Below are 21,813 nucleotides of genomic sequence, written 5' to 3' on the forward strand. Positions count from 1 at the left end.
CTTGTTTAGTAATTCATAAATCACTGTATGTCTTGACTTGATCTCTAGCCTCTATCAAAGCTTAATGAACAGCCCAGTCTTTGGGGTCACTTGCTTTTAGTGCACAGTGTTGGCTACCAGTACCTCACTTAATCAGTAATGTCATAGAATACACAATTATCTGGTGAAAATAATCAGGAGGCTGCTTCTTCCTTTCTTTAACTTAAAAAAAAACAAAAAAACATTTTCATTACCCTTATGTTGCAAGATATATTTAAACAACTTGATCTTTGTCTTCAGATTTCTACCTTGCAAAAAGATATGTATCATTAATGGTATCTATTGTTTTCTGTTGTCAGTTCTTTGTTATTCTGCTCACATGGTAATAATCCCATTGTGTGAATGCAGTTGACCTTGGGCTGGAGAGCAGACTGGTCCTCCCACAAATCAAATGCGATGTGAAATAAACCTACAACCTCAGATTTGGTTAGACAAATAAATACTGAATTTGACATTTAAGAACTTAAATAAATTCACAAAAGGCTGACTTGGGACAGCTGTGATATTTAACCTTGTTGTTGATGTGGTTTGAATATGGTTTTGTAACCTTAGGATTTTGGCAAAAATAGTCAGCAAACTTTACTCAAACCTTGAAATGTTTGAAAGTGTAGCCTTTTTCTCAAATGTGAACTTTTTCTCTGTTTTGATGGAGGTAAAGCTTGCTGGTTGAGACTTATAGAATGAAATGCAAATTTTAACATGACATTTACTCAAATTTATAGATATATGAATATATACTTGATATTTTCCATTTATTAAAAAATAATACTGAAAATCATAACTGATATGTATCTTAACATTGTGTGCCCCATACTAGCCCATAATACGGTGGTCATCATAGGTGTCATCAATAGCCTTTTCTTGACAACAGAACTAATCTCAAAGGAAAAATCTGTTTATACTTCACCTGAATTGTAAGTTCAAACTTTTGTTTCACATCTAATATTATTATCCCAAAGATGCTTTTGAAAACCTGCCTTGACTTAAATTTAGAAATACAGCAATCTCTCAAATGCAGAACAAGCGAGCAAACATGCAGAAACAACCAATGTTCATGGAGATATCACGTGTTGGTGATTTGGGAACACACCACTGAGATGTGCTAACTGAGATCACAGAAGAGATCTGTGTGCCAAGACAGTTTGCTTTCCTCGCCATGGGCATTTAATTGGCTGATGATTAATCTTTAACTTTTCTTCTCCCCACATTTACCGTGCTTAATCATCAAGCAGTTAACACCTGCTGTGGCTGATATTGGTGCTAATTTTCATCACTTGCATTATTGTGTGTGTGTGTCTTAAGGGCTCTTGTAAAAATGTGTTTCTTTAACCTGGAAAATCTTAGCATTCCTCCACTCACTTCATTAAGCTAAACATGATTACATCTTAATTCCTGCAATCATAATGCTGCATACTGAAGGGTTTATATGTACGTTTTATATCCTAAGGTGTATTATACTGAAATACAAAGCAGACCGTAGCAATAGGACACTCCTAGTGCTTAAAGAATAAAAGAACATTGACATACTTCCATCTGTGCGTTCGCAGTTTGACAGTAATTTTTATTTTACACCTCTGTGTGTGGTGTGGTCAGATCAGTGTACATTTAAACTAGCATCACCCACTTCACACAGTTACATCTAGTCTGGTCTCCTGTAAATCTGATGCAAGTGTTCAGAAGGCAAGAACTTCAGCCCCCTCAGATGTGCTTCAGATGTGCCAAATGCTATAGCTGAGCTCAGCCTCTCACTTCCTGCAGGCCTATGGAGGACATGACACTCGGCTCGAAAGGCGTCTAGTGGAAAAAAGGCAATCTCCTTTCTTTTTAATGTAAAAAGCTCTGGCTTTGTTGTGCTTTCCGTGGATATCAAGGCCTTTCCACTCCCTCACTACCCAATCTCCCCTCGCAACTCCACCCCCTACTGGTCTCCCTCGGGTGGCTCCCCCTTAACTTGCTCTCTCATCCTCCCATTCACCCATGGTTTGAAGTCTTCCTACCACCGGTGTGCCAGCTTGAAACCACATTCTTGCTCCTTTCCAGACAGGGTCCGAGTCGACCTCGGTAACCCAGCCATTTCATCCAGGAAGACAACTTATCACACAGGCATCCCAAAGGTGGATATGAGATGTAGCTTTGTTGGCTTTGCTGACAGCTTCATTGCAATAATAGAGGGGACTGGGAGTATTACAGGAGCTGGGCCACGACAAACAGGCGATGTGGCAGCTCGGCCAAAGTTAGCGGGGGAAAAAATTAAATAGGACAATGAAAATCCTATTTGATGGACTCAGCTTGTTCAAGTCAAGGGAAGCAGAATGGCATGGCTCTTAGCGGTGACTTTGATCAGGCAAAGAAGAGGCCTAACGTAAGCTTAATTTAATGAAATCTATCGGGTAAACAGAGCCACCATCTTCAAAGGGCCACGTTTGGTCTGTCCCAGTGGGGACCCAGTGAAGTCTTCAGATGTCTGCTGCATTGTACAAAACACAATCCAGGTTTGAGGATAGGACTCAAAATATGTAAAATGTTATTCGTAAATGTGGGATGGCATGACCATGATGAGATGCCAGCCTTGGAGGGTCATAAAGCAATATTGGTTCAGAGAAGTGTTTTGTTAGTCCTGAAAATTCATAGAGGTGGTGTCTGTATATTTTGAATATTGCAGTTCTTCATTTTCAAAGATGTTGTTTCCTATAATCTTGGGAATGTTAAAATAGATAGTAATGTTTTTAATCTTCAGAGAACATACCGTTAACATAATTTAAGTGTGTCTCAAATGGTTTAAATAAGTCAGTTAATCCAATTATGAATGAGGAACGTAGTCTGCAAATATTTTGATAATAATTTAATGAGTGCTACTGTTATTGCTGACCTTTTCCTAGTTTGAACTTGTCATTTGAGTTATCTTTGATTTTTTTTTTTCTCCTTCGTCTTTTCTAGAGAAGACAATGCATTCATCCAGAAAGTAATCTGCAGGAAAATCTTGAGCGTTAATAATCATAAATTGCAGTGCTGCTATCATTATAGAATTGATAAAGGAATTGAATTAACTTTATCCAACTTCCCAGCCTGATCAATACGTAGGTTGATTGATTTCTTAGAAAAAGACTCCATACATTTTGTGTAATTAATCAGCAGTAGTTTTGAGTGCTTTGTATGGATAACTTCTTTAATAACTTACTATAGAAATTTGTGGAAATGTATCTTAGTTGTGTTTAGATGATTGTGAGTGAGCTGCTTTGATTCTTGCCGTTAACTGACTCCTGCTCATGAGCTTATATAGCTGTTGATCTCTTTTTGCAGCAGATGGCGGTATTGCACTAAGAATTTCCCTCTGGTTAAGGTACATGACAAGGACGATATTGGGCACATATACCAATTACTTTGCCTTTGAGATGTATGACTGGACTTGCTATGATAAATCCTTCCACTTATTACTATGCCTCGTCCTTTATGCTGTGTAATAGAGACAGAAAATACCAAAATGACCTTGTGGTAAAAATCCATTTAATACAAAGTGACTTATAGTAGTCTGGGTGCAAACTTTGTATTTGCTTTAGTTTTGCTCTGTCCACCTCCTCTCACTCTAAAAGTTAATTAAGGAAGCAAAACTAAAAATGAATGAAATAGGTATGTTGTGTTTCAGAGAGTAAGTTCACTCTTTGTTGTCGCTTCAGTAGCTGAAACACTGTTGATTCAAATGTTACCATCTTTGTGCACAAGGGTCCTTGAGTCTGATAAAGGTTAATTGGTGGTGACAAAACATCTAGCTCTTACAAGTGAAGTGTTACATACGTCATTTTTGTCATTATGTGGAAATAGATGCCAATAATGGTCAAGGTAGTTTAGTTGATGGCATTAGAGTCACTATACAATATTTGTTCTACAATGTAGCAGGATTCTTTTCTTTTTTTTTTTCCGATCAACCCCAATTTGTCTGACTATAAAGCTGTTATTGATCTGTCACAGTGTACTGTATACTCTTTCATCAAAGACCATAGAAATGTCATTCATTACCATGTATCAGTTTTCCTTTTGAAACACGTATAATTACCCAGTCTTGATATGATTGGTAAATATCTTGTCACAGTAAGTTAGGATGGGCTATGAAAACTCTCCCATTTCATTCACCTAAAACAATTCAAAACAGGTCTTTTCAAAAAAGTTTGAAGCTATGATTGAGTGATTTTTTTTTTTTATTATTTCTTACTCATTCCTATTTATTTATTTATTTCCTATTTACAGTAATGCCATTATGGATATTACAGTACTTGTTCTTTTCGTTTTCAGATATTTAATAATGAGGCTGTCAGAGATACAACGATCCCTTCTTGATTTCTGACTGTCTAATAGGTTATTGTTTGGTGGTACAGTCATGGTCAAGTGGGGGCTGTCTGGACTGCCTTTACTTTAGTAAAAACCCTTATCTGGAAAACCTCCTAGTGTCTGTATAGAGAGATAATTAAGGCATTTCCAAAGAGTCAGCCAACCTTGAAATATTTAACAGTTTATTTGCCAGGTACGCCAAGGTGAATTGAATGAAGAAGGAGCTGGCACTGACTCTGTTTCATGAATTGGCAAATTGGACATTTTGAGCAGAACTCATGAAGACAGAAAAATTTAATGAAAGGAGAAAATACAATTATGATTATTTAATGACAATGATCATATTGAATGATTATCAAATGGAAAGATTCCTCAGATGAGGCCATGATAAACTACTCTTAAGATTTGATTTGTTCCTGTTATTAGAATAAATGAACTTGATGGGAAATGGTTCGACAACTTCAAGCTGCCAGCAAGAATTTCACAATCTTTCTCCAAATCTTTTTTTTCTTAAATTATTATTATTATCAAACCCCAACGTACAGTATTACGTTTACGAGCATTATCTCCATATTAATCACTCAAAGTCCACTGATTATGGAAGTATGTAACTGGAGAGCATCCCCTCAATGTAATCAAACTAAATTGCTGTAGATGAAGGTGCTCTTTGGAAATTTGCTGTTTGAATGTTGTTGTGATGTTGTTGTTGTTATTTTTAAATTAGTGATTATGGACAATTCAAGGTTGTGGAAAGTGTCCAACTTTAGCTGACATTGGTCATAAAAACTAATTATATTTGTAAAAATGTAAGAAATAAAAGTTTGCAAAGTCATATTTCAGAAAGTTATGTATTTGTCTTAAGTCGCTCTTCATAAATGCAATTTCTTAACCACATGCCTATAATTATGTTGAGATTTAGGTTTTGATGAGAGATTTTAAAACCACTGTACTTTCCAGAGTAACTACACTAATAGTGATTATATATTTGCTTTGCTATAATCCATCTGGAATGATTCTTTTTGTTTGCCCCTTGTCCTCATTATGGTGACTCCTGCAAGTCGGAACATGACAGAGAAACATTAGTTGGATGTTAGACACTTTAAATCGCCTTAGGTTGCATTGGCTTACTAGTTCTTATTAAACACAAAGAAGTAAAGGCAGACTGACTCTTTATGGTTTGTTGTTTAACAACCCATCAATGACACCAAAGTCTAATCACTCATAAAGTGTCATAAAAGGACTCCCTAAATTGACAGGGATTTTTCCCCAATATTTCCCCTGAGCTGAGTGCAGATTTAAGATGTAAACAAACATCTTCTTTTCTAATAATGAATCATGTCTTTCATTTGGAAGTTGTTGTGCCTAGTATGTCTTCCTCAAGCCTTTTGTGGATTTTTTGCCATTGGAGGCTTTTCCATGTCTTCTTTACGGACATTAAGATGGGATTCATTTGCGGATTAGCCTTTTGTCACTCATGTTGAAACTGTTCTTTATGGGTTTGATGGTGTAATGGTGGCAGTAGGTCAAATCTGGGTTGAAGGACAGTTCATAAGAAGGATAAACCGTGTTGACTGGGCTTTTTTTTTTTTTTTTTTTTTTAACTTTTTTGTAAAATGAAAATGTGTGGATTGTGTTTTACATTAAATTATAGGAGATGCAGATTCCTAATTTGTTTTGTAGTGATGTAGCAAAATTTCTGACATGGAATCAGTTGCGAATCAAAAAGTGAATTATCATTAAGTGTAAGCACTTGATGTGAATTTTGATGGTTGGTCTGGCAGCTCACTCCATGGCTTGAATAGTATGCCAGCAGTGTCAAGCAGATGTGCTGGCAGTTCAGCATTAATATGGGTGGACTGCAACAACTTTGAACTTTACTCTTCTCTGCTAATATAGCAATAGCATTTTTCAAGGAAACAATGTCAATAAATTCAACTAATTAGCACTGACACAAAGAAAATTTTGGAGAACAAGAAATGAAAAAAAGGGAAAGAAATTTGATTTCCAACTATTTAATGCATATAATAATAGACAAGATGAGCCATTCAGACAGAGAAGTAGGCCGCCATCGCTGCATGGTCATTAACATGTTGAGTTCTTGTCTGTAGGTGATTTGTACAAATCATATAGGCTGTAATTTGTAAGCGGACCATCTCCTACTCCCTCTCTGTCTCTTTAGGTTAACACTTGTCTGTACGGATGGGGTATCTGCATTATGCCTTGAGCACAGGTTTGTTTGGTAGTGTGCAAATTTGGCCCTTATCCTTCTACGCAATCATTTCCTCTCTCGCTTATCTCTCCTGGTCCCTCCAAAGTCGCCGCACCTCCACACACACTGACAGCGATCAGTATAGCTTTCAGACGCTTGTCTGACTGAGTCTGCAATGAAGCGAAGGCCCTCCCAGGTCCCCTCGCTGTCCTCAGGGCTTGTGTGATTGAGTGACTGGAGTGAGTGGGGGCCAAAGATAATAAGGGGGAAAATATAAAGACATGGGGCGATGATATGATAACACCCCCTTCCTCCTCCACCCTACCCTCCCTCTTTACTCCCCTTTCCACCTCCCTTTCAGTTTTTCTTCTGTTCTTCTTTCTGTCCTACCCCCGATTTCTGTGCACCGAGCCTGTCCCACGCAGTAGTGTAAACCAGAAGTGACATGTGACACCCACTCCCCAGTGATGTGCTGACAAGCGGGTACTAGAATAGGTGACAGTGTTTTCTTTTTTTGCCAGGCTGGCTTAAGTATGGTGAGGAGATTCATGAAGTATTTATGAAATATATTATGAATCATTGGGTCTGTGTTTTTCCCCTGTATTTTAGACTGTGGCATTTGCTTTTTAATAAGAAAGCCTCAAAGAATAGAGGAAAAACTCTTTACATTGCATCCTTGCTGGTGTTTTTTCATAGTTAAAGCTCTGTGTTTACACATCCTTTAACCCCTGCTTACACTTTTGTCACACAAACAAGCACACACATGCAGACGCACAATTAAACTTATTTTCTTTCTCTCGTCCTAAGTGTTTCTAATGAGAGAACATGCCAGAAAGAAAGGGAAAGTGTCTTTGCTCTCAGCCACCAACAATTTTTACTTTTCTCTGGTGCTTTTGAAGCCTGCAGTGGAATCTGGCTGTGGCCTTGATCAGAATTACATTGTGGAAGATGAATAAAGTTGTTTTTTTTTTTTTGTTTTTTTTTTCTCCCCTTTTTCAATTATCCCAGAGGTTGGCCACCATTAGAGCATCAGCCTACTCCTGCAGTGAGACTAATTTCTTTACTTTTGTTCCTCTCCTCACCATAGAGCACTTGTTTGTTCTGGATTGTCAAGCTTTTAGTATATTGTTGTCTTTGCACATATTTATTCAAAAAATAGATGTTTACCTAACACCTCTGCTTAAAGTGTTTCTATCAAATGGAATTCATGGTTGAAAAAATGCTTTCTACAATAAATGATCAAATTACCTATTAAATTAATTTAGGTTTTAGTTTTAGTTTTTTTTTTTTTTCATAATTTGTACTGGCCCATCCACCCCATTTATTGTTGAGAGAATGATACACTTTTATTTATTTATTTATTTTTTTTAAGAACATTAAATTTGAGATGTGAACCTCCCCTCTACAGCTCTCAGTGGGCTATTTCTCATAATTTTTGAACTGTTGTTGTAAATTCCAGTACAAAACCTGCAGACTACCAGGAAACAGTTAAGTATACTGGGGAGTTCAGGAGGGCACATGTTGGAAGGGCTTTGGAAAGGGGCCTTACTGGCCTCATCAGCATTTGAATGTGTTCTGGCAAGTGAAATAACAAAGTATACATAAATATATAGAGATAATGATCTGGCTAAGTCCCTGTGTGTGCTGCTATATTCTTATGCTAATTAGCAAGCTATTCAGCACCAACAATGGTCACATTACAAGAAAAGGCAAAGCACTGAAGAAGATAGTCTTCTGTGTGCATGTCCACTGATGGACGCGTACACGCACATGCTCAGCAGACCCAACTCCTCTCCCTTTGTGTCTAGGTTTTTTTTTTTTTTTTTTTTTTTTTTTTTATTACATTTTTCAATTTTAGATAACACTCCAAGAATAGACATCAAACAAAAATGAATCATAAATCGAGGTCAGGAGTGAGCCTCTTTCCAAAGCAGAGAAAGGGTTAAAAGTGACGGTATTTCTTTCTTTAAAAAGGATGGGAAGACTGATAGGAGAGGAGCTCTTCTCAGCAGAGGGTTCAGTGAACCATATGTAGGTAGCCACAGGCTAATGGGCCGGTTAGTCCCTGGCTTGCCAGGTATCCTGCAATGCACCCCCCCCTCCACACACGCTCTCTCCTCGTCATCCTCCAACATTCACCCCTCCCACCTTCACTCTGTGAAAATCCCTCCTCCACTTTCCTCTAATCTCACCTTTTTCTCTGGTGCTGACCCAGGGAGGCCCACTTTATTCCCCACTGCACGCCAGAAGCCAGCGTTGTGATCGGAGCCCGGGCCCCTGTGCTAGTTCCCCCTCTCCTCTACTCTCTCCTTGCCCTGGCTGCCCGCCTCCCCGACGGCTCTGCTCTATTGATTTACTCCTCCAACCAATGCTGTCTGTCTCTGTTTTGCACCACCAGCACCTAGGTCCCGCATCTCTGTAACCCTCCCTCTTTCCCCATTTTCTCTCTTCCCCTCTCTTGCTCTCTTTCTTTCTTTCTTTTCATACTTTCTTTCTGTCTTTCTCTTTTTCTGTCCCCTCCTACACAACCATGGGCTGGAGGAGAAATGTGATGGAACATGAGAGAAGGATGGGGGTGTGGTAGGGGATACAGGGCCTTTGATTTTTCATTAGAGGCGCCTTCATATTTTAATATTGGGTTTAATCGGGCCCTCATGCCTTAAAGAAATAACCATCGAGAGATGATCCCTTGGCCTTCAAAAAGTATATGGTACTTCTTCAATCAAAGCCCTCCTTCAATTTGCTCTTTTGTTTGGAGTTCACTTGCAACCCCCCCCACCCCCCCCCCTTTTTTTTTTTTTTTTTGCCGTCTCTTGGTCTTTTGCTGTGTGGGTACAGTCGTTAGTCTTATTGACTGATCTCAACTATACTTAGCAATAGAAATGACTTTGACAGGGATTTACAGTAGCAGTATCACAGAGGTACAACCAGGAAAGGCCCCTATCAATAGTCCTCGCCAGCAAAAAGCGAGGTATTTTACCTTAGAGATTAAAACTTGTTTACATTGAGCGCTGAAGTTAACATAAGATTGAGCATTTAAAATTTTTTTTTTTAATTAACTGGAGATGAAGAATTTTTGATAGGTGGTGTAGCCATGTTTTTTTTTTTTTTTTTTTTTTTTTTAAGAAACATGATATATTTTTTTACCTGGTATACTCCATCTCACTGAAAGTCTCCTAACCTACTATCTGGCAAGATGCATTGCAGTCTTATTTATTACCTTGCTCTCGTTGATCATTCACCTTTATTTTTGTTTTCGACAACTGTTTCCATGAGACTCCTTCAGGTTTTTCATCGAAGTGAAACACAATGCCATGTGCGTAAAAGCTACCAAACCACCAACCTGTGAGCTAATGAGAGGCCCCATGCTGTTATCTAAGGCTCCAGCTTCTCTACCACTGCTGCACTTTTATTAAGGAAAAGAACACACACTGTGCTACCGTTCACATATGTTCCATGTGTACGTTCTCTAAAGGAGGGTTCCCTAAGATGCAAAGGCTCATCTCACATACAGTAGCCCTTTTGCACACACATGCACGCAGACACGCACAACAAAAACAAGTGGAGGATTGGATTGTAGCAAAGACCACAGGAAAACAAAAGGCACAAATGACACCCTCCTGTGACAATCCCAATTGTCTTGCCTTTGTTTGGTAATATATCAAATGCAAAAAAAGGACACTTACTTAATTGAACAACCTCTTTGTTAAAGAGAAGAAGATGCTAGACAACAATTTGTGTGTGTGTGTTTTCATTTGTACAAACTGCATGCATGTGTTTGTGTGTTAAACCCCTGCCAAGCACAGATGCATTATTTAAGATGCTGTTGTGATACTTGTGCCTGCTTAAAGGTCTCCGCTTCCTTTTAACGCCATGCCGCATCAGTCCACCTCTGCCCCCACTTGGGGAAGCAGAGCGGGACCTGCTGATACTGGTCCACACATCACCTGGGAAAATATCTCAGCAGGAGGGGGAAAGGATATTATATAGATAACCTTTGATTTTAGCACACATTCTTGTGAACACAGACATGTATTATTAACAGACTTTATTATCAAGTCATTGATGAGTTGAGACTTATTTTTTAAGAGTTTACAGAATATTTAAGGAAATTGCAGTGTGCTTTATTTCTGCCTGGAAGTAACTTTTAAAATTGTGATATATTTCTACCTTTGACTATGTCAGTCAGGAAAATGAAAGGTAGGAAGCCAGATTCAGCCAAGCACATGGGGTTGGACATAAGAGTTATTAAGTTTAAATTTGGAAATGCCCAGTTGCTCTCCTACTGGTGGAAAAGTCAGTTATGGAACATAGAATTGTAAATTGAATATGGTTAATTACTCTTCATGCTATGCCACCAGCCGTGTGTAGTGGGTGAAAAGGGAAAGCTTGGGAAAGTGGAGGGGGAAAAGGGACTGCAGAGGAACTTCAGGGCCCCTCATTACACTCTGCCCCTGGGTATTTTTACACCTTTTATTTCTCGTCTAATGAACTGTTTACATTTTTCAGCTTTCCAGGCGCCACAATTATTTGCGCTTGTCCTTGTGTCATTCATTGCACTGGGCAAAAAGCAAGGAGGAGAGTTGGAGGGCATTGCAATGTGTATATGAATCTTTATTTGATCTTTTTTTTTTTTTCAAATTGTGATTTTTTTTTTTTTAATTGTGAACTTAACCTTTTCATTACAAAGATGTTGATGTTGATTACAAACTGCTTGAAACTAGGAAAGGTGGTTGTTTAAAATTCGCCATACATTTTCTGTGAATGGATGTTTTTAAGATTTCCTTTCTTGTTTCTGGGAAATGGACTAATTTAAAAATCTTATTTATCTAGACAGTATATATCGTTGCGTGTCCATATACTAGGAGGTAATTCCACACAAAGAAAAGATCCATATATCTGTTATAATTAAATAAATATCATTTACTGTTCTGAGGATTATGCCAAACTCATTAGCATATCTGATATGAATTGTTATGCATGCATATGTAATTACATTTTGATGGGTAAAGAAGAATTTTTTTTTTTTTTTTTGACTGCTATCCATGTCAACAGAGGTAAAACGTGTGTTTTTGACAGGACACCAACACCTCCATCGCTTCATTTGACGGGATGCGTAGAGTTTTAAAGGCAGGCCACTTTGCATAAAGTTAAGATGTACCTTTGTACTTTTCATGTGTGCTTCCGGGAATAGAAGCAAATTCTCACCCAAGATTAAAAAAGTGACAAAAGACAGACCTTTCAAAAGGATTAAAAAAAATCTTTTTTTTCTTTTCTGAGCAATAAGGTATCTTCTGAAAGCTCTCATTCTTTTTTTGAATAACAAAGTCTGATTATTTGGTTTCGTCTATAGTCTCCACATGCTGTAACTAGAATGAGGCCGTTTCAGAGAATTTTCTTGATAAAATACAAGTTTAATACAGAACAAGTATCTGATATCTGCTTTCTTGAACTGTAGAGTCATCCTGTTGCTTAATATCCTAACTTATGAAAAATATTTTTACTGTATGAACGAGTTAATATTGTACGGCTGTTTATGCTTTACATCAAATGGGATGGCACAAATCATTCAGGAATCAGTTGTTTTCCAGAGGGGGAATCCAAAAACTGGAGTGTACTGTACTGTACAGAAGATGAAGCGGCAACGCTTTCATTTCAATGACATTCTCCATTCTTTATACTTTCTTTGTTATCTGCTCTGTTCTCATTGCAAATGTGCCTCATCCATTCATCTGCAGCAAACAGCTATTTAGAAATACCAAAAAACCCTGCATATGATTTGAATGCAGCGTAAGCCCAAACATTCAAATAAGTGCTTCTCCCAGGCTTCCTCATCTCAATTACTGCTGAAGTCGTCTTTCCCCCTAAGTTGCACTGCAGCTCTTTAAGATGTAACTTGACTTAAATGGAATATGTGGGTGTTTTCCCGGCAAAAAGTGTGTGTGTGCGTCCTCTACATGCTGTATTTAGATTGATGCTTTATTGTCTCTCTGCCTCCACTCAAATCTGAATTTCCTCTGAATGTCCTAACAACAGCACTGTGACCACTTTTTCACACATGTATACAGAGTGTTAAATTAATCTCTTTACAATTGATGTCCAAGTCAACTTTAAAATTAGCTGGTTAACAGGCTAAAGTGATCGCGACTCATTTTTGAAATGTATATGCACTCTCCCCTTAACATTTCAGAAAGCAGATTTCATCCTCAAATTTCATCAGGAAGGGGACAAAAAGCAGAAATTATTAAGATTTTATTTTACATGATGTATCCATCGATTACAGATCATATTATTATTTATCATGAAGTATTAAGAAAGGTCATTGCCTTTGGAATTCACTTTCATATAATTGAGCACTGTGTTAATTCTCACAAACATAAAAGTAAATGACATATATATAAAGTTATTGTAAAATCATCTTTAGGAGCACATTCAGACTTTGTGCTTCAGTGTAATGTGTGATGTTGGAAGGAGGGGCAGGCTGCCGATATTCTCTTTTACACACAGTAGGCGTTCTGTGGATAGCTTAGGTCCCTGTGGTTGAGTATTGTTTGGGTGCACTCTTTATCTAATGGGTTTTGTGGTCTGGGTCAATCAGGCCCACCGTCTAGTCCGTAATTACTCCAGAGAACTGTGGCCCTCACTATCAAGATAATAACAGCCAAATCACATCAGCCATGACTTTCCACTCAGTGCTCCAGATTATGAGGAGAGACAAAAAAAAAATAAAAAATCAACTGGCTCGATTGTGATTGGTTCCAAAGTTATTTCAATCAAGGAACTTAATATCATCAGTCTTGAGGTTAGAATTGGCATTTTTAAGTTTGGTTTGTGCCGTTCTCATGGAAGGTAGCATCAGAGTACTTCATGCAATAGCTTCTTCAAACTTTCACTGATAATAGAAAGATAGTGAGAAAGGATACTGTATTTGAGGAAGAAATTGTCCCCACCAGGTAATTGGTGTTCCTCCACTGATTCCATGTCTTTGTTTTATTTATTTAGAGTGGAGGACCAAGTAAATATACAAAAATAGAAAGAATTCGTGTTGGGAAAAAGTGATATTTTCATTCCTATGCTGGTGTTTGTCTTTGATTTTGCCCACCTCCTGCAGCCCACCTAGAAACCCTGTCAAGGCGGGGGAGAGAAAGCGAAGGAGGCTTAGTAAACACTTTCTGTGTCTTCTGCTGGTGTGTATTTAGTTTAGAGGGCATGCCAAGAGGCTGTTTTTCCATGGGTCGGGCGTCTGTAAACAAGCGGTACAATGGCAGCCCACTCTTCCACAATTGGAGGTGGCACACTCTGAAGTGTGTATGAAATGTGTGTGTCTGAGTGTTTGTCTTTTTGGGTGTTTTTTTTTTTTTTTGGACATGGCATTCCCTCTTATTTTACCCTATCTGGAGACAGAAAGAGGGAGTGTGTGTGTGAGTGTGTGTGCGTGTGTGTGTGTGTGTGTGTGAGAGAGAGAGAGAGAGAGAGAGGCAACCCCAAATCCGATGGGCCGCCAATGGGTGATGAATTATTCCCTGTCTGAGTCTCAGCATTGGTGTTATCACAGAGCCTGCCACTGCACTGGGATGACAGCAGTGACAGCCCCCAGAAAAGATTTAGCGCTGACAAGTGATACTTCCTCATAATACATCTCCCTGGCCCTCTCCCCTATCCCCCCTGCTCCACAGCCTCTCCATGTGCACAAGATGAGGTTTTTTTATCCCTCAACTTGTATTTGTTTAAGTGGGCAGAGTGAGAGGCTCTTTGCCACCACTTCTGTGGCACAAATGCAGTAGGTACAGTAGATCACCTTGGAAGGAGGCATGGGCAGAAACCCAGACGTGCTTGTTGTCAAAGCACGTGTTGTAGAGCTACACACACAGTGAGACACACTTGCACACATGCACACAACCTGCTTGTGTATGACTCTGTTTGTCACCGAGTTCCATTAGGGGGCTCCCGTGCTTAAGGAATGTCTGTTGTTTTTGCATCAACAACAGTACTAAGCCATATTTCCCCTCTTGTTTTCTCTTTTTGCTCTCCTCTGTTTCTCCCTTTTCTTTTTGTCCTTCTCCCTCATCCTCCTGCCTCTGCAGAAAAGGTCACGTATTGCCTACAGTGATGAGGTGCGCAACGAGCTCCTGGGGGATGATGCCAGCTCCTCGGAGAGTCAGGTGAGGTGCTAATCAGGGGCCCAACCGACCCCAGTGTGGGTGGCTGACTGGTCCCTTGGGTGAGGAGGTGGGCCCCTCATAGGGGCCATCAGGAGCTGAAACCACAGCATTGACACCAAGTCAGGCGGAAGGAACACTGTTTAATGCAAAGCTGTGCTGATGGGGAGTGGGCTCAGGGAATGGGACCAGGGTCTGGCCAGGGCCAGATTGTGACCGACACACACACATGCACTCCTCAACACAAATACACAATCAAGCACAAATTTCAATCCAAAATCCCCGACCTCTCCAGTCCAACCATCCCACAGCTGTTCTCCAGCCGGGTGTGGACTTAGGCCTACAATAGATCCTCCATGAAGGCGTGCGGACGCACATGCATGCACGCAGATGCACACACACACAAACACACACAAACACCGAATGTGAATCTTGTTCTTTTGTCTTTCTTAAACTGCTAGGGTGGAAAAACTGCAACATTCAGATACTCACAATGAACAAGAACCCGGATTCTCCTTTTTCAAATAACTGATATCCAAAATATTTTAAACCTTCTTATTTATTTACAATTAGTCTTTGATCAAAATCCCAAATTCAATTTCAGCACTTAGAAATGTAGATATTTTCTTTTCATCAATATATAAATAATTGTTTTATTATTAATTTAAAGATGAATGTCAGATTGTTTGAATCTCAGTGTTTGAATTGTTTGAATTGAGTTCAGCCTGTTGAATTTGAGGAAAATAAACTAAATTAAATTTTCTTTTATTGTCAGCAATGTCTACAAAAGATCTCTTCAATCCAGTCATGAAAGTGGCAGTAAAGAAAAAGTTGTCATCATAATTGACCGAAGTATACAATATGTTCTTTAAGTTGATTTATAAATAGGTTTATAAATAATAAATAAACACAGAGCTGCATAAAAACGGTTGCACATCAGCAGATTCAGCGAACAGTGTTTAACATATAAGATGCATTTACCTATTGCTCACCTGCACAGCTGCCACTCATGCAACCACTCTCAACTATGACCGAACGTCTTTTGACTAATTATATATTGCCTTTCAGCTGTCAACTTGGAGGGGTTACTGTGTTTCAAGGCACACACAATCACACACTCCCACATGCAAATAAACACTTTGCATTTTCAAACGTTGAGGAAAAGAAAGGAAAATACAAAGATGAATACTCAAATGCACGTTTGCACATTTAGTCCCACAGTGCTTTATGGTAGTATATTTAGATGATTCACAGCTAAGTAAAGCTAAATAAAGTTGTCTGTTTCTTTTTCCTATTACCATTTCAATGATGACCCATGAACTGCACAGCTTAGAAACATATGTATCGCCAGCAAAGATGTGTAATTGATGTGCATATTTCTGGCAAATTAGCGAGACACAAAAGAGACTCTGACATTTTATACAGACATTGGAAGGATATTTGCTGTCAGAAATGTCACAATTGAGACACTGACGGATTTTATCAAAATCTTGTCAAGGAAAATATGAAGAAGATATGACATTTCCATTTCATCTTATATCCCTTTCATTGGAAATTGGTCAAAAATATTTAGGAGTTAAATATTTTTGAGTTTAGAATGTACACACAAACACACACACACACACACACACGTGTGTGTGTATGCGTCTGAGTACAATCAAATATTAATATCTCAAATTATATAATGAAAATATATGCATTTAATTAAATTATGAAAGTATATTAGTAGAAATCTAACTTGCATAAATATATTATGTTATTGTAGCAGTCGGAATAATTCTTAAAAAAATTACATATCAAATTATTTAATGACAGTTAAAAAATAATAAAAAATAAAAAATGCACAGTTTTAATCAATGCATGTATCAGGAAAAATATCAATAGTTGAATGTAACATTTAAAGCTTAATCTGTATTCCACAGCTTCATCCTTATTTCACAGGTCATCAACATAATGTCAATTACAACATGTAGAATTACATCATAGAACCTATAAATATAATATATACACAAAATAATAAAATCCTAATTTATGTAATTTTGAATGTGAGGGTATGCCATAACAGGTATAAGATATTTGCATTAAAACATAATTCTCTTTGAGAAGTAAAGCCACGATCCACTTAAAAAAATCTGAGTTGGAGTGAAGTATTTTTTCTTTATTTATGTTAATTTTATTTAAATTCTTCATGTTTTCCTTTAGTTTGAAGATTGCTGATTTCTTATTATGTTTAAACATTAGCTTCAAATTATTTTATTGTGAAAAGCACAGTAATAATTAATAACTATCTCTGATGTTATTGCTAATAATAATTATATACCTGAGATGCACACAGAAGAGTACAGAGAGAGTTCATGTTGGGGTCAAAAGCAAAGTAAACAGATGATATAAATGTTCTTTTTTTCTTCCAGGTGCCATATTTACCTCATTTTCATTTTAAAACTTCGAGATAATACTTGTTTTGGTCTTGCTGTGAGTGGAGTACTCGGAACTTCAGGGTTTTTTATCTAACGAGACGGCGGTGATAGGAAAGGGGAAAAGATGGTGGGGGCCGGGGCAAGTCGGTCAATTTAATTCCTGACGATCTAAAAGGGGTCAGGATCATTTCATATAGCCCTGGCTGAGCAGATCATTACCAGTCACAAATCTGGTGGGTACATGGCAAGGATTTATAGCTAAGTAAATAGGGAACCGTCATAAGTTCTGAAAATGGCGTGTTGGCCCTGCGATAATGGCTAAAGGACGATTTAATAGAGTTCGGCATTTATTCGTTATCTGTATGCGGACAGAGACTGAATTGGCACTATCACTCGTTTTTTTTTTTTTTTTTTTAATAATGTGGTAGGCTACCATTGCACATTTTTTCTTTCTGTTTCCTCTGCATGCAACACACGCACCAATGTGCACACACACATTTTTGATGCCACACACACATACAGTCACCACACACAAAGCAGAAACTGCACACACATTTTTCACACACGAACACAATACGGAATAGTTTCGATTTCAGTCACAGCAGAAGGCTTGGCCACAAGAGATTGTGCTGGTTTGAGCCGGCATGGACCAGATTTTACAGGCTACAAAGGAAGCAGATTACCACTTGTATCGAATTCCGTATTGGATAAGAAAAATCTTTTGTTTGAAAAAAAAAAAAAAAAAAAATCGCTGATTATCATAACAGAAAAATTGCAGCAGTGCAATTTTGAATACTGGCTGGCATCACAAAAACACAAGGAAAAGCGCTCATGCAGGAGTAATTATAACATTTACAATATTCTGTATTTACTTCTCTGTATCTCTTGAACAACGTGAACATCATTGGTTGTACTAAAGAATGGATGCCAGAGAAAAATAAAGCTAAACAGGAAGAAACAAGATACACAGCTCAGCATGCCCCTCGTATGGTTTTAACAAATCCTCTATGAGGACTTGCAATCAGTCAGGCAGCACAAATGAGCTAGAACAAGTTTTGTTTGGTACCCATTGACTGATGGCAGAGCTGGGGTGAGGGATCGCAGGATCTGCTGGGTTTGTTCAAGCCCTCAATAACCATGTCCACAGTGTAGTTTTAAACTTTGGCCTGCTCAATAATGCATTCTAGTAGGGAGTTGCTACTTAAGTCAGAGAAGACAGTTTCCACTCTAAAGTGTGTCTTGTTACTGCCGACATTTTCAAGGGTAAGAGCTCTTTAGAAAAACATGAAGTTATACTTGTTTACCTTCCACATTACAAATATTGACAATATTTGTAATACTGCAAGGAATCATTAGATATATTTTATGATTTTGGGGGGAAATGATGCAAGAGCTATTTTTGACATGCTTCCAAAATTACAACAGGAACAGTTTTGACAAATGCAGAATTGTAATACATGAAATACTTATTAAATATTTTTTTGTGTGGTTGTTATATAGTTTGGATTCATCCCAACTTCATTATTATGACAATTTTTTGGAGTATGTTTATCAGTGGTGTAATATAAATAGAGGACCTAAATATATGCAGTATACTCTCTTTCTTTTATTTTATTGCTATATTTAGGGCTTTGGTCCAAAGTTTAAATGTTAAAGTTAATTCTTGATGTTTTTCTAATCCTAAGGGCTGCTAGAAAGAACCTATGCTTTACATTTTTAAAACATGAAGATGCAATTTTTGGACTCTATCTTGGCTGTTTTATTTTTGTTAGTTTTAGTTGACCTTAAAGTTGAAAATCACGTTTGAAATTTAAGCTCTAAGACCCCTCTTTTTATATGATAGAACATTTTTCCCCACAAAATCTTAAATGAACAGCCAAAGTAACAGTGGTCCTAAGGTCCCCTTTAGATCTACTAACCTTTAATGTTGGCCAAGAAATGTGGAGTTAAAAACAGATCACCTATAAAAGGTTTGCACAGTGAGTAATTTGTCCTTTTTCAACCAAAAGTGTTGCATTCCCACAATAAGCACCAGCCTTCTCTTCCCTTCTCAACAGCCCCCACTCAAGAGCAGGCTTGGGAAGCAACCTTTTTAATTGTGATTAGGCATCATTAATAGCAAATCAAATGACTGCCCTCCTCCAAATGTGTGATTCATTATCAGAGATGCAAGGCTTTCCAGGAAAGGGAATAGGAATAGCATTTATTATTTCTTCATTTTAAATTTGGGATTCTCTCTCATCAAAATTGTATAGCTATACTATTCATTCATTTTTCATGATCAGCGGCTGTCCTAATAAAAGACTCACTGTATGTATATACAATAGAAACCTTATATGAATCTCCATACAGTATCACAATAGCATGCACCTTTACTGAGATGCATAAAATATTGACAATATATCAGCACTGATATAGAGCAGTACAAATAGTGGCTCAGCATTCTTCCAACTCAGTTCCAGTGGGCACACATTTCTTTTCATCCTTATTCACAGAATTCAATAAAATGACAGATACAAAATATTTTTTACATAGTGGAGACTATATTTTACCCGCTTTTTTTTTTTTCCCCCTCTTGCTATATCAACTCCTGTTATGTGACTTCCTTGATAATGTTAGTTGATATTACAAGTTGAGGGATCCATTCCTCTTCTTGTTTAATGTGACAGCGCCAGGACTTGATCTTTGTTTGTTCAAAAAAGTGAGCCCGAGCGGCATGTTTAGCTTCGTTTAATGTGTTTGTCTAGTGATTTCCAAATGCTAAACATGCAAACAGATAAATCGTCAAGGTTAATTCTACACCCTGCCTTATAACTGATCTTCCTCCTGCCATGTTTCTGCATTTTTTTAATCTCTTCTTCACTCTCTCCATCTTTCTCCTCTTTCTTCTCCCTTTTGCTCTCATGATGCAGTTGATAAAATTACGTGAAGAGGTAAGTGCTTCTCTGCTCTAACCATTTAAAATATGCTTTCCTACTGAAATTCCCATCCGCCTCTTCTCTCCTGTGCAAAAATTAAAATCATCTAATTTCAGCATTTATTTTATTTTTTTTTACATGACTGATTGAACAGTTTAAAGGCCAAGCCAAAGATAATGAATTCACTGAAGACCCGTTTTTCCTGTTTCCCTTACCTCAAATATCACAAAGTAGAGATAAGATGCTATTACCAATATGCCTTTTTGAAGACGTATATTGAGGAATGAAGCAAAGCTGAGCGTAGAACAACACGTTTTCCAACTTGATCAACTTTTCAAGTTTCAGTAACAAGTTTTCTTGAATGGGGCCATATGAGTTGCTTTCTACCTTTTTATGAAGGTAGGATTAAGGTTATCATTCGAAACATATGTTTTGTTTTTTTTTACTACACCTGATGTGAAGATTGTAACATGTACTTTTTTGTCCACAATAAAATGTGAAATATTTTTTAAACTAAGATTTAGCAGAGAAGATTAGCTACAATTGGCTACCAGCAGAGATTAGTCTGCCAACTCAATAATTTGCATTTTGTTATTAATATAACGTTAACAGTTGTGAGTCTGGCAACATTTGCATTTGTTGGTGGTTTTCTTTTTTTGAGATGGTGATTTATGGTGCATAGTACTGATGCTGGAAGTAAATTCTGGTTTCTTTGACTTGACTAATATTCTTGTAGAATTTGTAGTTAATGTTAGTCTTTCCTTTAAAATAATTATAATTGAAAATACATTAGTGAGCTATCTTGACCTGTACATTTGTTCATTAATTCTTCTTTTGACTTACTCATACAGGTGTCTTCTGCTCTTTAGCAAAGCCTTGTAAACAGCTCGATCAGCATAAAGCTTGGTAAATTGTTAGGTAGACGCACTTAAAGTAAGGAAAAAGCCAAGATATTTATTTTATTAAGTATATATGTGAGGTTTCCAACTTAAACAAATTTTTTTTTTTACAACTTAAGAAGTCGTAACACTGATTTTGCTGCATAATTAGCAGCCATGCATTTTACATTAATACAGTTCTATGCTCAGTAATTGTAGCTCCATATTAAAAATGTAATATTTTGTTTGATATTCATGCTTAACATATTTTGTAGAAAGTTTCCTGCTGTAATTCATGCAGATTTTGTCAGTTTCTGCAGGTTACATTATATTCTTGGCTTTTGAAGTATGGCTGAACTTGTACTTTGCGGGTGCACTTACAGTATTTTGTTAAATGTGCCTTTGAGTGAGACTGTGTTCGAGAGGGCTTCTGCTGAAGCTGAGTAATTCAATTCCTATCAAAGCTTCACCATTCACACCTATCCATAATTTACAGCCCCAACCTGGCCCAGATGCCATGTTATCACACTTTTCTTTTATTTAGCTGTACTTTTGTTTCCCCTTTTTCTTCCCACCTTTTTTGTGCATTTCCTCCTAGCCTGAGGGTCAGATGACATCTTGAGTTACCTCACCTGTCTACCCTTTTTGGAATGGCCCGATCTATGTAATCGGGTTTGATTCTGCGCCCTCTTCGCCATTTCACGTCTCCATTGCAGTCTTTTACTCTTATACTCTTCCTTCCATTTGAATCAAAGGCTGGTACAGCTTATACACACTTAAGCCTTGCTTTTAAAAAACTATACTTTTTTTCTTCCACTGAAAAACATGTTTAAATATTTAGCACCCATATTCACAGCTGTTTGACACTTG

The 21,813-nt window shown here is 37.7% G+C and overlaps 1 protein-coding gene across 3 annotated transcripts in view; it reads left to right on the forward strand.

Annotated features, from left to right (window-relative positions):
• Nucleotides 1-21,813, forward strand: part of vti1a (vesicle transport through interaction with t-SNAREs 1A) — a 105,080-nt gene that overhangs the window by 5,705 nt on the left and 77,562 nt on the right. For 2 of the 3 annotated variants that reach the window (XM_029527410.1, XM_029527408.1), the window contains exon 4: nucleotides 14,656-14,733. In XM_029527410.1, coding sequence (XP_029383270.1) covers nucleotides 14,656-14,733 — 78 coding nt within the window. Of the gene's footprint in view, nucleotides 1-14,655; nucleotides 14,734-20,059; nucleotides 20,081-21,813 lie in introns of all 3 variants that reach the window. The other variant, XM_029527409.1, reaches the window with a different exon arrangement.

This window comes from Echeneis naucrates, chromosome 19, assembly GCF_900963305.1.
Source record: "Echeneis naucrates chromosome 19, fEcheNa1.1, whole genome shotgun sequence".
In the NCBI taxonomy this organism is placed as follows: Eukaryota; Metazoa; Chordata; class Actinopteri; order Carangiformes; family Echeneidae; genus Echeneis; species Echeneis naucrates.